At 39.9% G+C, this 16,886-nt stretch overlaps 2 protein-coding genes across 6 annotated transcripts in view; one reads left to right on the top strand and one right to left on the bottom strand.

Annotated features, from left to right (window-relative positions):
- The window catches only part of CDC20B (cell division cycle 20B), a 45,253-nt gene extending 32,247 nt beyond the window's left edge, over positions 1-13,006 (bottom strand). For all 3 annotated transcript variants that reach the window (XM_044224766.1, XM_044224775.1, XM_044224781.1), the window contains exons 1-2: positions 12,944-13,006; positions 12,614-12,676 (exon numbers count right to left, since the gene is read on the bottom strand). In XM_044224766.1, the coding sequence (XP_044080701.1) occupies positions 12,614-12,676; positions 12,944-13,006 (126 nt within the window). The remainder of the gene's footprint in view (positions 1-12,613; positions 12,677-12,943) is intronic.
- GPX8 (glutathione peroxidase 8 (putative)) lies at positions 971-6,139 on the top strand. Of its 3 annotated transcripts, none has more exons than XM_044224796.1 (3): positions 971-1,180; positions 1,732-1,993; positions 5,525-6,139. In XM_044224796.1, exons 1-3 carry the CDS (start codon positions 977-979, stop codon positions 5,686-5,688), a joined length of 630 nt encoding a protein of 209 aa, XP_044080731.1. In that variant the 5' UTR covers positions 971-976; the 3' UTR covers positions 5,689-6,139. The 3 variants fall into 3 exon arrangements, with proteins under 3 accessions (XP_044080731.1, XP_044080724.1, XP_044080741.1); XM_044224789.1 differs by having other exon boundaries at positions 1,729-1,993; XM_044224806.1 differs by lacking the exon at positions 1,732-1,993 and having other exon boundaries at positions 5,525-5,593.
- Positions 13,007-16,886: the final 3,880 nt, after the last annotated feature.

The raw sequence follows: 16,886 nt of genomic DNA, 5'->3' as shown, positions 1-16,886 counted from the left end.
TGTAAGAGGCAACAGCCATGGGAAAAACAAAGATGAAAAAAGAAGAAAAAGAAGAAGAAACTAGATGATGCACCCAAGGAGAAGTGGATTCGGGGGGTTTCCTTGTTGGTTTTGCCTTCTTGATAGAATTGTCTAATTTAATTTTTAAATTCCTGATTTATTATAAAGTTCAGTATTTTTTTCTGTCTACAGGCTGCAGCCCCTTAAATCACTGTCATGGGTTGGAACCAGGCTGTTTTAAAACTGCCACAGGCGTTATCAGCATTCAAAGGAGAAGTATTGTTTAATGAAACTTCTCAGTTACACGTGTCTGCGTACTGAGTTCAATTGTAAAATGCATTTCTTAGTGGGGATCCTGATCAAAAATTTGAAAAACACTGGACTATAGTTTGTTTTTTGATAGTGGAGTGCTCTTTAAAGCCTTCGTTGTGTTTGCTTTATTTTTACTATATTCACCTGGCATTGCCTAAATTAGATGAGTTCAGGGTAAGCAGCCCCTTCACATATTTCTCTGCCCCTTCCACTGTAAATTCCTAGAACTCATGTAGCAAGCTCATATGTTATATGTATAATACTATAATATTAAATTCCTCCAGACTATCCATCCTGTTAACAGGCCACATTTAATCCACCTCTGAACTATTCCTGGGTGGTCTTTACTGCCCTACATTTAACCCACTACTGGGAGTGCTCAATCCACAGCTTCTGCCTTACAGGGCAAAAGAGTTATCAAAGAGTTACCCAAAAAGTCCTGATTTTTCTAGAAAGATTCCAGTGGGCACCATAAATATATTAAAATTCTTTAGCACTCCTTATTTTATGCAGGACTTTCACTCCTTTCCCCGTGTGAGAAGGGTCTTTCTATTTCTCAGCAGTAGTCTGTCCTACTTGGTTTTCCGTTAAACAGAGCTGGTGTCAAGTTTCAGCTCCTCCTTGAATTCCAGCCCGCTGAGACGTCCCCCTAGAATCATCCAAAATGGAGCCGCTTACAGCATACCCTTTAAGATGTTCAGGGTCGAAAGCAAAGGTATTTGCAGTTTTACTGTCTATGGTTCTATGCACAGTAATGTTATTTCTTCTACAACTAAAATTCCTAAAACCTAAAATCAACAGCTTTTATACCTTCGAAGTGAAAGATGCAAAAGGAAGAACGGTTTCTCTGGAAAAGTTTAAAGGCAAAGTAAGTTGCATCTTCTGATTTTTTTTTCCCATTGTTCATTCATGTTCTCTGTTTAATGAAATCAATTTTTCATTGTTAAAGTGTCGTAAGTTATACTTTAATCTTCAAAGTAATGTTATTTGTGTATCATTTTAGCCATCAAAGTTCTGATAGTGTATCTACTTCTAATTGATAAACTCTGTCCTGTCTTCAGAGGCATACTAAATTAATCCTTTAGGTTGTTTAGGAAATTCTTATAGTTAGTAATGTGACTATGGAGACATTAAAAAACATTAATTCCATAATCTAGCAACATTAAAAACCACTCTTATCGATGTTACTATCTTTTATTTAAAAATAAGCCATTGTATCCGATGCTTTTTTAACGGTGGTGTTCTTTCAGTCTTGATTCATGCATCCAGGTTACAATTTTCAATAAAAGTGGGTATATCTAAAAATATGAAATAACTATCTGCTTCAAAATGGTTTGGGATTTTAACTACTTGCAGACTTTTTTTTTTAATCTTTTATTTGCTTCACTTTCCGGTTGGATTTTTTTCTTTTTCCGGGAGGTTGCCCTAGTTGTAAACGTGGCTAGTGACTGCCAACTCACAGACAGAAATTACTTAGCACTGCAGGAACTACACAAAGAGTTCGGACCATTCCACTTCAGCGTCTTGGCCTTCCCGTGCAATCAGTTTGGAGAATCGGAGCCCCGCCCAAGCAAGGAAGTAGTATCTTTTGCAAGAAGTAACTACGGAGTGACATTCCCCATCTTCCACAAGATTAAGATTCTAGGATCTGAAGCAGACCCAGCATTTAGATTTCTTGTTGGTAAATATCTATCTTGCCTCGCCAGTTTAATGTTTTTAATTGCTTTTCCTTTTTAAAACAAAAGAGACCAGGACCATACTTCTCTGTTTCATTTGAAATGTTTTAGTGGGAAAGTTTGATAAAATACCGAAGAGCCCGAATCTCATGTTTTGTAATTTTCTAGAAGTTATGCTTCCCTGAAGTCAATGTTTCAACCTCTTGAATGGCAAAATGAGTCTACTCCAATGTATTTTATTCCTTATGATAATTTTCCTGAAGAATTTATCTGAAGTGTAGTCATGGCTATCATCACAAAATATCTTCACAAAATAGCTCTTGGGGAAATGTTCCTCCCCATTTTAAAGCTATCTATGTCTCATGAATATTGATGGGCATTATTAGTAGACATATCTTTGTGGTTAATTTTATGTTGTTTTACTTGTCTGAGATACTATCTTTAAGGATGAATAATGTCTTGGTTTACCAGGTTTTTGCTAAAATTTATAACAGAATATAAGGATTTTTTTGGAGGCGGGTATATAGGCTATGTCTAAAATTAGACGAGCTACAGAAATCTGTTTAAAGATTTTCCTGGGCCAAAGGTAGTGAGATATAGTGACTAAGGGCATTGGTTTTAGCTTCATTCTCTGGCTTCAAACCCCTACTCTGTTGCTTTTGCTGTGTGACTTCAGGTACATGAGATAACTCCTCTGCGCCTTCTTCCTCATTTGTGAAAGGAGACTATTATTACTACCTACTGCCTGACATTGTTTGTATTCCTAAGTATATTACTAGCAAAAAACAAAGTATTTAGATGCCGCTTTACCTTGCCAAACACTACTCTAGTGGATATTCAGCTAATGTCCTCTCATCTGACTTATACAGATGATATCCTCAGCCCTATTTTCACAGATAATTTGAGTTTTCATAAAACAGTGACCTCAGATAATCAAGCTTCCAGTCCAGGAAGTCAGCTAATGATACTCTATAAAATTTAAGTGTGAAATCAGAATCTTTTAAAAACATATTTAATTTCTAGGGGAAATTAGCACAGTGCTTAACACCCTGCATATATAATCAGAGTGATATCTTCATTCCTTTTATTTCCAAGATACACTGAGGAAAGACAAGCCAGAACACATGTCCTTGTAATCATTTTCAGTTATAGCAGCCAGATACGTGGGCATCATAGCTCCTGAGTTCTCCCCCTTTGTCACTAAAAAAGCTTCTGAAACTCCACCTACCCCATGTAACCAAAAAAAGCAACAGTGACTTAAGGTTTCACTGAAGTTAGATGAAGCTACAGAGACAAAGACTCTGAGATCGTAGTCAAATGAAAATTACATCTTTTTAAAACAAGCCAAAATGGACTGTAACTGGTCACGTGGTCACGAACAGGCCCATTCTGCCCCCATTCTGTGTGCAGTTGTCACTAGGCAGGGCATCTGGACACAGAGGCTCATGGGGACTGAAGCTCAGCCACAGCAAGGCGTGTGTTGAGGGGGCTGTACCCACCTGGAAAGGTGTCTTTTCTTTCCTTTTCTTTATTTATTTATTTATTTATTTATTTTGTCTTTTCTTAATTCACATCAAGATGTTAGGTCAGCTAGAAAGAGCTCTGCCCTGACCTGTAGTATCGTTAGAGACGCATTTTTCATTACAGAAAAGGGCAATTTTTCAAAATGATTTTGAGACAGTTTTCATGTGGTAAAATGATACGCTGAGTCACTGATGTTTGCTGTATCAGAAATATTTTTCTCTAATAATGAAATAAATTGAACTGCTTGGCACAGTGCACAAAGTAAAGCGCATTTAAGTAATCAGGCTACTTTTTATTTCTTATTTTTAACCTATGCTCCCTCGTTGGTTCTTTCTCCCAGCACAAAGTATTGTACACCTTAAAACTCTATAGGCAATGTGTTCCTTCTACCTATTTAATCTCGATTTCTGAAAGAATAATTAACACTTGTTGCCTCTGCTTCCCTGTCTCCGTTTCCTTCTTAGATCACTGTGTCTGGCTTCTTGCCAGGATCTCCTGAACCTTACAGGTACCAGTGACTGCTACTCTGGCCCCTTCTTTTTCTTCTTTTCAGGTTCCTCCTTTCCATCAACCCTTAATTCTGCTGAGCCTCGGAATTCTGCCACAATCCACTGGGGCTCTTATTCTATCCCCCTTCCCTGAGTGAGCTCTCTCTCCTAGATCCAAAGCCATATAGTCTAGTGGCCTCCTCTGACTGGATGACCCACAGACACCTGAATCCCCTCGCATACAAAAACAAATTTGTCATCATTGTCCTAAAATCTGCTTGCTTTTCCATAGGAGTAGGAAGGTCTGTGTATCAGTCCTGGTTCTACCACTTACTAGCCATGAGACCTTGAGTCTAGGACTCCCTTTTTCTCATCTGCAAAATGGGCTTAATAATAATACCCACCTCACGGGGTTGCTGTAAAGATTAAATAGAAGGATCCATTTAGAGCAATGAGCACACATTCCTAGGTACATAGTAAACAAGTTATTTATATTTTTTCTTTTTTTTTTTAAGATTTTTATTTATTTATTTGACAGAGAGAGATCACAAGCAGGCAGAGAGGCAGGCAGAGAGAGAGAGAGGAGGAAGCAGGCTCCCTGTTGGCAGAGAGCCCGATGGGGGGCTCGATCCCAGGACCCTGATATCATGACCTGAGCCGAAGGCAGAGGCCCTAACCCACTGAGCCACCCAGGCGCCCCTATTTATATTTTTTTCTATGTTAGTCAGTGCACATCAATTCTGGGTAGTGTAAGTGGAAAAAAAATCTACATTTCTTACATAAATTTAGATGTATCAAAAGGACAGCATAATTTCTCAATATGATTTAACACTATATGTTAACTGGAATTAAATAAACACTTAAAAAATAATGCGATAAAAAATTCCTTTCCAGGGGCGCCTGGGTGGCTCAGTGGGTTAAAGCCTCTGCCTTCGGCTCAGGTCATGATCTCAGGTCCTGGGATCAAGTCCTGCATCGGGCTCTCTGCTCAGCGGGGAGCCTGCTTCCCCCTCCTCCCACGCCCCGCCCGCCTGCATCTCTGCCTACTTGTGATCTCTGTCTGTCAAATAAGTAAATAAAATCTTAAAAAAAAAAAAAAGAATTCCTTTCCATTTTTGTCTACATTACATGTAACGATATTAAAACCATAGATAACATTTAATATGAAAATAATTCCATAATGCCATTACCAAGGACCATTGGAACATCATTTTATCTCTAAAAATGTCAGGAAACTGAAAATTTTGAGTGACAAAGTAAATTTTTTTTTTTTTTTAGATCTGATGCAAAATAAACCACTTTGTTTCACGATTCCAGATCAGTAGAATCATCAGTGAAGTCACCAAATATACAGAAATATGGTTACTCATATGAGTTTTGCTTTATTTGGGTGTTTTGCTTTTTGTTTTGTTTTTGACATTGCTAGAACTTGATTCTAACGTCACTTACATAGATACTAATAGGAATGACAATCTTAGCAAAAGAATAAAATTGTGCTCATGAAAATATATTCTGGTATTTTAGATTCTTCAAAGAAGGAACCAAGGTGGAATTTTTGGAAGTATCTGGTCAACCCTGAGGGCCAAGTTGTGAAGTCCTGGAGGCCAGAGGAACCCATTGAAGTCATCAGGCCTGAAATAGCAGCTCTGATTAGACAAATGATCTTAAGAAAGAAAGAGGACCTGTGAACATGGCAGAGAGTCATTCAGACACAGTAATCGGAATATGGACATGTCAGGGCGGGGGAGGGTGGGTTTCATCTGAAGAATCTTGACAATAAAATGTGGCCCTGAAGGATGGGGTGTTTTATTTTTAGGATACCTTGCTGGTGAGTGGTAATGATTGTCCCCGGGTAAAGCAAAAATAAAGAGTAGCTAAAAAATCAAAATGCAATATATTAAATATTTCATCTGACCACACTAAATAATTCAGAATACAGAGTCACCAATGTGCATCCATATCCTGTTGTTCACCTTGACATTTTCCAGGATTGTACTTGATGGAAATGCCAACACACAGTGGTCTACACTGTTTGAATTCAAGGCACTGTATGTGACTGAAATTTCAGGAGTAACTAAATGTAAATGGCTATTTTTATGTAATGAAATACAAAATAAACATTGAAAAATGTGAAATAGATTCAAATCTCTATATACTTCTGTTTCATGTACAGGATTTTGTTTCTTGTTTGATTTTTTTTTTTTTAAGTACAGGTTCGTAGTATGTTTTATTATATCTGCCTGAATAGTAACTGATGAATGACACTATCCTAACACTTGAAAAAGCCTTCATCACTTTGTTACTTCTAGGTTATTTTCCAGAAGCAACTCAAATTTTGTAAATAGAATATTAATAGTTGAATTGCAGGCTTTATTTCTGAATGAAAATCCTAAGTGTAAGAAAAAGACAGTATTTGATGATTTAGCTCAATTCTTGGTATAATAATTTTGGTTGCTCATATATTCAGACTAGATCAGCCATTTGGAAAGAATTCCATGCCACATCATTCTGACAGCTGAAACAGTAAGACTCAACTCTGAATCTTCAAAGGTCTGAATGTAAACAAAGGAGGTTTGCAGTCACAACAGCCTTAAACATCAGCAGTCACCGAACCCTTTGATAGAGCCACAAAATGCTTCGTCTCCCAAAGTCATTAACTTTTATGTTGTCAGTCTTACAATTATTGACTAACAGAGCAACCTGCCAAGTTGGTGAAGTCTAGATTTTCATTTCATATCTAGGTAGATATTCATTTCATGAATTCAATAGGAAGACTAGGGCAGAAGAAAAAAAGGGAAAGGCAATCATGTAAAATTTGGCTAAGAAGGAAGATCCAATCTCAATAGTCATGGCTTCCAAATTCTGATCTGATTAATGAAAGTGAAGAGGGTTTTTTATGGTGAATTCAGTAATGCCACTTCAGTATATAGTTCTGTACAAGTGTTTAAAGTTCTTGGAGAAACCAAAAATTTATTTCTTGGATCACCTTCTGCTTCAAAGTATATGTCCAAACACCCACAGTTGGGGGTACAGTTTCTATTAGAGGTCAAGAAGATTTACAAGGATAGATTCAAGAATGGCAGGTTAGTATGTCAGCAGACCTGCTTGTACCCTTCACCAGCCATATGATCTTGGGCAAGTCACTAGACTACTTTTAGATTTGCTCAGCCATAAGTTGAGGTCAGACTGAAGAAAGAGTTCCTTCCAGCTCCACCAGTCAAGCGCCATGCTTAACAAGGTGTCTTCAGTGATCAGGAACAGAATCAGTACTGATCTGAATTGTTTTTGAAGAAATAGAAGCCCTCAAACAAGCCTATCTGTCCTTTGCGATTTTGCCCCCAAGAGTGTAGAAGCAGTTTGAATTCTGAGCCTCTCAGCAAAATTTTGTTCAGGGCAAACTCTCCAAGTGTTGCTCCCAGAGCACTCTTGCCCTGGGACAAGTGCCACAGGGCTGCTTCAGTGTTTTGTGTGCTCATGTTAGGGTATGAGTAGAAGTGTATACGCTAGCACTACACAGGCTGTGTAGACTCCCCACTGTCCGACGCTAATAATGCTGCCCTGGGGACCAACCAGGACTGTCCTGGTGAATGCAGTTGAGATGTCCATCCTGCCCAAAGTCATTTGTTCTCCAAAGCCATATAAAGTGGGTTTTCAGTTACAGATCTCCAATCCTGGTTGCTTTATTCAACCTATCTACTATAGTCAGTGCTTGATTCTCTCCCCCTGTCCTTTGGGTATGCAGGGAAGGCAGGTGGGGATTTGAAAGTGTGTCAAGTGGGTGTCCATTCAAGGTTCTGTAACGATGAGGCTGTCTGTGCTAAAAGAGGGTGTGGAGCTATTTGCTGATGTCCTGCTACCCATAACTCCAGTGTCTTATGTGAATTCCACCAGGTACACACATACGGAGGGAAAAAATGTAGCTTTCGTGAACCGAGCAGATCTTCCCTGTCTTGGCATCAAAAAGCCTGAGACACAGACTCCTGTCTAAATTGAGGAGTATAACAGAAAACAGCTGGCATCCCATCAAAGGGTATTCAGTGGCCATTATGACAAAGGGACAAAATCAAATGCATTTAATTGTGATAATTCATAGGCTTGAAGTTTGGCTTATTGGGAAGGTGGGAAGGAGTACTTCATTCTAACTCCCAGTCTTCATCCAATGGCACATATAGCCATAGTGTTGGGGACTGGAATAAATATGAATTTTCCTGAGATATATCCTGAAAGTCATCTTCATTATTTAAAATACTTACTAATTAATATCCATAGTATGTATAGAGGTAGCTATATACAGTTCCTAGTAATTATGGAATAGATAGCATATACCCAGTGGCTGATAACCATCACATCTCTGGAAGAGGGGTCCCAATTTGCAGCACTTGCCAATTTCCATGGTTTAAATGCTCCCACGTGGCCAACTTCCATCTACCAATGGCTTAATAACTAGCATGCCACATTTCTGAAAATTTAACAATCATTTCTCACAACCCACTATCAGTGGGCTCTAGGACACCAAAATTCTTAAAAATCAGACTTGTTAGGTTATCATAAGGATCTCCTAAGAGATGTATCTAGAGCAAAAACTTATTATATATTATTTTTATTATGTACTATTTATGTAGGCTATATGAATATGTGGAAATACAGTTACTGAAATATGAAAAGCTTTTAACAATATGCTAATGACAGTAAAATCTAATGACTTCACTGGATCTTCTTTAGGTAACCTCAAGTAGGAAAATACTACAGTAAAAAAAAAAATTTAGACAAGGCCTCAGAAGAAAAAAAAAAAACCTGTTTTTTGTGTGTTTAAACACGTTTACCGTTTCAGAAGACTACCTTGAACAAGGTAAAAAGTCTTGAGTGATCCCTATACAAAATATTATGTCCTTTGTGGTGTTTCTTTGAAAGAAAAATGGTATATTTAGGTGGAGACAATATATGGACACTATGTCCGTGTTTATTCCTTACCTGGATTTCATCTTTCCCACAGAATAATAAAATTCTAATAACTGTCATGCCTAGAAACTAACATCCCATACTGTTCCCCACTCTTCTCTTCCTTCCCTTTGCTGAACTGCTAACACTTGGGGGGAATGAAGAGTAGCTCTGATGTCCCAAGTATGGATCCCTCTCTTTCCCTCTTATTCCTATGAAAACATTCTTCTTTTGAATTTACATAGTCATTCTCCTCCTTACCCACTGATCTCCTTAATTTCTCTTTATTGTGTTCCAGTCTTTCCCTTCTTTCTCATCATCTCAGTAATACGGAATGGAAGAACAGCTTTAAATATGTATTGATCATTGAGTATGAATGTTGGCATTTTATGTCTTGTTCTTTAGTTAAAAAAATTAAAACACAAAGGCCAAGCCTTCTTAATTTAGTAGGTTTTATTTTTATCAACAGGTCAGAGAGTTTCCATAAAAAAGAATACACTGAAATTTAACCTTTTAAGAAAAAAGAAAATGAAAATAATATTTATGTGGAAAGGATCCTTTAAAAATGCTGAAAATAAAATGATAATGGGCAACAATGAAAAGAGAATAGATGTGAAAGTAGCAAAATACATAAAGAATCCAATTATAGGCATCTATCTCCCATGATTTACATGTTTAAACTTAAAATAAGAATTAAAATTGTAATTATAATTGTAATTTATAACCCAGTAGAGTAGACTGTAATATAGGTCTTTTTTTTTTAAGATTTTATTTATTTATTTGACAGAGATCACAAGTAGGCTGAGAGACAGGCAGAGAGAGAGGAAGAAGCAGGCTCCCCGCTGAGCAGAGAGCCGGATGCGGGGCTCGATCCCAGGACTCTGGGATCATGACCTGAGCTGAAAGTAGAGGCTTTAGCCCACTGAGCCACCCAGGCGCCCCTGTAATATATTTCCTGCATCACACTTAGAATATGACTAATTGACGAGACCACCAAAGTCAGTTCCATGAACTTGCTGCAAATGTCCACGAGGACACGTATGTCACTGTATGTCTGGGACCCAGCACATACTTGACATTGTTGCATGAGCCAGTTGCATGGGCCCCCAAAGGAATCAGAAAATATTTAAAAGCATATTATACAGTCAATTCTTCCCGCTTCACAAGCTAAATTTCATGTTCTACTCCAAATATTTTATGAGTCTGTGACTTCACAGACGATGAAGTGAATAATTGAAGCAAATCCTCCTAACTATTCAACTCCATCCCCACCCCAAAACTTCCAATTTTCTTGGTATTTCAAGTGAAAATGTTGGAGTTGACTGACTCATCTTGAAAGTTACCTCAATTCTCCATTCAGCTGGTCCATACACATGGTTTTAGAGACCTGCTCTGATGTCGTATTAAGAAACTGATTATCGGGGCGCCTGCGTGCCTCAGTGTGTTAAAGCCTCTGCCTTTGGCTCGGATCATGATCCCAGGGTCACAGGATCGAGCCCGCATCCAGCTCTCTTCTAAGTGGGGAGCCTGCTTCCTCCTCTCGCTCTCTCTCTGCCTGCCTATCTGCCTACTTGTGATCTCTGTCTGTTAAATAAACAACATCTTTAAAAAAAAAAAAAAGAAGAAAGGAACCGATTATCTAGAGAGAATACTAAAGATTCAGTTGAAAACTTGGGAAAACATTTTAGGCTTTCCATTTCAAATTGTCATTGTATTCTAAATCTTATATTAAAAATATATACACCATATCACAAGTACTTTCATACTGTATACCCAGACCTCCAAAAATATTACCTGGGAAATTTTTAAAGAATTAATTGTATTGATTTCTTCATATTTATAAAGCTTTCTACTGTATTATTATTGAGTAACGGAATAGCAATTTGAGTATTATGGTAACTAGTGTCCCGGTTCATAGCAAAAAGCATACACATACGCACATACACATACACTAATTACAGAATTAATTATATGCTGATGTCCATTGTATATGCAATAAGAGAGCAGTTGCATGTTAGCTGATGCCATTCATATATTCAACCAGCTAACAATACACTGCCAACCCATCACACACAGGTAACTAGTACAGCTTGTTAACGAGAAGAATTTATCCAGAAGCAAGTGGCAGGGTAGTTGTGGCTGCCGTACTGACCCAAAGCAGCCAGCTAACAACACACTGCCTACCTGACTCAGGTCACTCCTGCTTGTCATAGCCCATGACATCACTGAAGCTAATTTGCAACGTGAAACACTGGCACAATGGTAATCTTAAGAGTCCCATAAAAGAAAATTTATAAACAAAACTTGTTCCTCCAAAACAGTTATAAAATATAAAAACATTATTTTTAAACCATAAAAACTTAAAAAGGAAAACTCTCAGAATACTTGCATTTAGTTATTCTCAAGTAAATGCTTGGCTATCAAACTATGGTACATGTGAAATAACCAAGTTATACTTAACTGTAGCTTTTCCAATTATTTCTATTTACCGACCAAAAGATCAGTTGTCTGTATTAGGCAGCAAAATGTTTAGTAGGAGTCCTGGCAATACATAAGTTGGGCAAAAAACAAAACTGCAGCTATTTTGGAGGGGGAAAAATCAATATTAAAGTATTTAGGGAATGTAAGGACTTAAAACAGTCGTTCATCATCTCCCACTATAAATAACATTAGTCATTGCACTCTTAAAGGGCCATTTTGTGTTTGATTTATTGTAACACCACTGAAATACTGAAAAATCTAAATTATAAGAAAAATCTGTTAAAAAGGTTGATGGGTTTGAAACTAGAATCTATGAGGAAAGTCTAAAGGAGTAAGAACAATTTGGGGTAGAGAGAAGGCAAGGTGAATGGTGATAGTGAGAGATTTAAAGCATATGAGGGGGGTGCCTGGGTGGCTCAGCGGGTTAAAGCCTCTGCCTTCCACTCAGGTCATGATCCCAGGGCCCTGGGCTCAGGTCATGATCCCAGGGCCCTGGGATCGAGCCCCACATCGGGCTCTCTGCTCAGCGGGGAGCCTGTTTCCCCCCACCCCCTCTCTGCCTGCCTCTCAGCCTACTTGTGATCTGTCAAATAAATAAAATATTTTTTAAAAAATAAAGCATATGAGGGCTGTTTATGTGGGGAAAAGAAGAAAAACTCACATGGACTTGTTTTATTTTTACGCTGATTACAAGAGAAGTTACAGGCCTTTGGCTTCAGACTTTCAAGGAGAAAAAGTACTATATTGGATCAACTTTTTAAATTGCTAAGGGAAGGACAGACCATCAATTAGGCCACTTCTCCGGTTATCCACAAGATGGCACCATTTCCCCTTTTTGGGGAGGCAAGCGTAACTGCAACAATGGCTAGTGCAACTAGCAACTGTTAAAATTAACAGCCAGCGAGCAATGCACTGCCTACCTGATACATTCATGCTTTCCTGTTGAGGCAAAAACTAGAAAGCACCAGCGGTATACAAATGATTACCACTGCCAGGGATCTTCAACATCTTACAGAAATAGGGGGTAGGGGAGTGTATAATTAGACTCTGTTGTTAGTGATATCTTAGGAGATTGATTTTTTTAATTTTCATATCTTCAGACCACGCCGTACTTCCAACAAATATCTTCTTTAGGAAAAATTATTTTGTTCAAGATCAGAATTAAGAGAACTAGAGCAAGCCCTAGATACTCACCTTAGAAGAACGTGGATTTCTCTTTTGCTTCAGGTCTTTGGCAAACACCCGCATGACATTCTCCTTCGAAAATACAAGACAACATATTGAGAGGAAAAATTATTTTTAAAAATCATAATGCTAGGCGTGGGATGTTTATACATCCTCGGGTTGTCCGGCTGCATTTACTTTTTTCTTTAGCAAGCAAGCACCTCCGGTGTACAACTAAACTACAGATCGCAAAATGCAGGATCAGGGTTTAGAGTTTTATGCTACATCTTGGTCCTAAATAGGTATTATAAACAGTGCCTTCGACGAGAAGTCCCTGGGAAATAAAAGAACATCACTCACCCACAGCATCTCTTCTTCTGTCCGGACCCTCCGCGGGGCGGTGCGCTCCAGTTTCCACTCCATCTCCGCAGAACTTCCCCCTACCTAGAGTTTGGCTTCCCCCGCCCGATCGGCTCTGGTTTCCCCCCAAGCTCTAAGTCGGTCTTGACGCCTAATCGTCAAACATCTAGAGTCTCACCATCCCCACCTCCCCCCCCCCCCCAGGGACCATCATTTTTCACCCTTAATTTTCATTTCCCCCATTCCTCCCACGGCTGCTAGACCGCGTTCCCCAGGGTACGGTTTAAAAAGCCTGCTGGGCGGCAGCCGGAGCGGGAATCCCCTCCGTCCCGCTTCTCATTGGCCAGCGCTGCGGTGACGTAAAAATGCGGAAGGGATTCCCCCAGCGCGCTGCGTCGCCCGCCTCCACCTCCGGGCTGGCCGCCCTGCGCCGCCGCCGCCTGCTCTTTGTCAGCAGACGCGCGCACAGAAGCGCCAAGCTTTGCCGCGAGCGGTGGCGGGCCTGATCTGGGCCAGGCGCCCAGGGCCGTCACACCAGCAGGAGAGGAGAGGGTTGGCGGGCGAAGAAGCGGGTTCTGTGAGTTCACGTTCTTTCCATTTTCAAGGTGGGGAAAAAAAGGTTCGTTATAACGGGGCCTCCTCTGCATTGGTAATAATGTTCACCGTTTGTGTAAACCACTGATCTTAGACGTGTTCCCCCAACGTGTTCATCAGCTCTCGCTCCATTTTTCAAATAGGCAGAAAACCGTGGCAAGATTTCTGTGCTCATGAGAAAGGGGAGCCATCACATTGATTAATAAGGTCTCTGCTGTTGCCATTTGGAAGGGGCCAGGTTCTCTTACTTGAGCTTCTCAGCTCTCTTCCCAAACAGGAAGTTGGTGAGCGAGATGAAGGCATAGGTGAAGGCTAGCGACAGGGAGCACCTCAGGAAGGTTGCAGAGCCAGCAGGAAAGCTGAACAGACTAGGGGCTAAATCAGGAAGGAGAGGATGTTTTGGGGGGTTTAGGGAGGGGTTTAGAGGGAAATGACAAGGAGCCAGATGGGCTGTGCAGCCTCAGCAGCCCCACCTAAGCTGCCAAGGGAGGCTGGCTGTGCCATATGGCAGGAGGGGAAACTGGGGAACCTCTGACAGACTGGCAACCAGTTTCTCCCTTCCAGTAACCTCCTCCCTACCTTCCCCCATTTGACACTGGATTCCTTTCCCTTTAATGCAACCTGTGGGTTTGGGCATTTTCCTGGGAAGGATTCAAAGACATCAGATACTCAAAAGGGTCAATGATTTAAAAAATAAATAAACTAAATTCACTCTCTTGTTTCCTTCTTACGGAAAGCAAGGAAAATTGACATCAAGGCTGAGACCCAGTCTTGAACCAGTTTTCCATCTGCAATGATAAAGGTTAGGGAAAGTGCTGCACAGGGTAACAATCAGATGAGATTTATCAAAATGCTTGATAGTCAAATAACCCATGGACTGAAAGATCTGTAAGTTCACCCACAAGAATTTTACCTTCCTTATAGTCCATTCAACTTCCAGTAAATCCTTTCAGCAAACATTGAGGCTAAATAAAGTGAAATATTGGCTGAGAGTCAAATGTATTGTTAATTTAAAGAACAGTTTTGCAAATACCAGCTAAAATTAGCAGCATATTGGAAATAATATGGGAGACTTTTTGTTCTACTGCTAAGTATCATTTTACGTGTACCACTTATGAGAATGGGCACAATCACAGGAGTAATAAAAGCCAATTTATGAACTTGTAAACCCATGTAAACTGTGATTTTAGAATCCATCTCCTTACAAGTACTAAAATAGTGAAATACTCTTTTAAAATTCACTTGATCTGTAATGCAATTTATAAATTCCATTTTAGCTGCCAGTTCCACAACATATCACACAGCCTCCAAATGCATTTCCCCCCAGGTTAAAACAGAAAAGTAAAAGCCAAGTATTTTCCTTTAGGAAGTTATTGTGCATTTAAATATTCATATTAAAATCTAACTGGAGTGATGGAAATAGAAAAATCACCATTGGCAAACACCACAGTACTAACTGTGGCGGTTGAGAACCATGAATAGTAAACCTGGTGTACATATGATGAGGGGTTTGCCTCCTGTGATCCAATTCGAAAAGGAAAATTACAACTTTTCATTGGACAAATCTGGCAGCCTCCATCTCAACCAAGTAATAAATTAACCTCACAATTAATGACACATTGACATCCTGTGCCTCCTGATAGGACACATTGGGAAGGGCTCAACATAACTTCCGTGACATCCTTGCCAAATTAATTAACTAAACAATAACATGCATTTAACAATGAGAAAATGCTAAACAAACCAAATGAAAGAATATTCACAAAATAAATGGCCAGTAGTACTCTTCAAAAGTGTCATCATGAAAAAGAAAAACAGAAATTATTACAGATCAGAAGTGTCTATCTAAACATGACACATGCATTGTAAGATCCTGGACTGAAGCCTGGACCAAAGGGGGAAACAGGCATTTGTTGGATGATTGCAGAAATTTGAGTAACATTTGTAGATTAGTTAACATAGGAGTAGTGATGCTTATTTCGTACTTATAATCATTGTGCTCTAGTTGTATTAAATGTTAACATATCAGGAAGCTGTCTGAAGGACATGAAGGAATTATTTGTACCATTTTGGTAACATTTTTCTAAGTCAAATTATGTCAAAGTAAAATTTAGGAATGAGAAACAATATGTGGTCCTATGAATAGAAATGATAGACTGAATAGAAATTAGTATGGCATAAGTTTTTAGGAGAAAATAGAAATATCCTGTAAACATTTTATCTTAATTTTTATCAAATACAGTTTAGGAGTAATGCCTAATTCATCGGTTTATGTGTCTGTAATGTACAATCTTCAAGACGTTTGCTCTTTGTGAGTGCGTTTTGCAGATCTGTGATAAGAACAGGGCTGTGAAGAAGATTCCTCTGCGAAGGCCAAGGTCAATTCGAAGTATTTGGAATAAGAAGTTGAGGAGGAAAAGAGATGAAGCAGGGAGAAGAGGTGAACGTGAAAACACTTTTCTTGACTCCTATCTTGCGGGTGCTTTGAGAGTCTGAGCAGTTCCCTACCAATGGGAAGCAAGAAGATATCCAAAGCTTCCCAAATGCAGATATTTTTTCAATTACATGATCACATTTTCCAAATAATAATGTTACATATCTCAAAAATACACAATGTACAAAGTCAGCTCCCTTCATCCACCCTCCCAGCACTCCTTTCCCCCAGAGCTGCTATCAGACCATTTCCAAAGCATTTACATACAGAAATGTATGTAAATGAGAGTTGGGCGCTGTGAACCTTCCAACGTATTTGCGATCTCACTACACTTAATCGTTTTGCAACTTGCTTTTTCTGCTTCACCGCATTCAGTTGCAAACCGGAGAGCTTCCCCATCCCCAACTCCAACTGTCGGTTTTTACGCCCCCTAGCATCGCGGCTTCTCGGGGTGGGCTCGCGCCCCCACCTGGCGCGCTCCAGCCCGCCCCCGACTCGCGCCCCACCTCCCGCGCAGGCCAGACCCGCTCCCGCGCCCGCCTACTGGACAAAAGGGACCGTTGCTGGGCTCTGCAACCGCCCCTGGGGCACGTGCGGGCCAGGCAGGACTTGGGGGAGAGCGCCACTCCTGGCGGGATCAATACAGCTCCAGCCACGTGGGACCCGGGGAAGACCGGGTGCAGTGGGAGAGTCGGGACGTTGGCCATGAAGTTTGAGGAAAGGAAGGGAAGGAGAGCATCGTGTTCTGGACTGATAATCTGTCTGAGCATGTCTCCCCCCCACCACCCTCCCAATATATATAGCTCAAAATACCGCATGGGAAGGAAGGAATGACTCCCTTATAATACCAGCAGGGCTAGAAAGACAACTTGTGAAGGTTCTAGTGAGTAAAAGCCTCAATCAGAAGAATAAATA

The sequence above is a fragment of the Neovison vison genome, chromosome 1 (assembly GCF_020171115.1).
Source record: "Neovison vison isolate M4711 chromosome 1, ASM_NN_V1, whole genome shotgun sequence".
In the NCBI taxonomy this organism is placed as follows: Eukaryota; Metazoa; Chordata; class Mammalia; order Carnivora; family Mustelidae; genus Neogale; species Neogale vison.
Note: the sequence above shows the minus strand (reverse complement) of the source record. Positions and strands in the feature narration are given on the sequence as shown.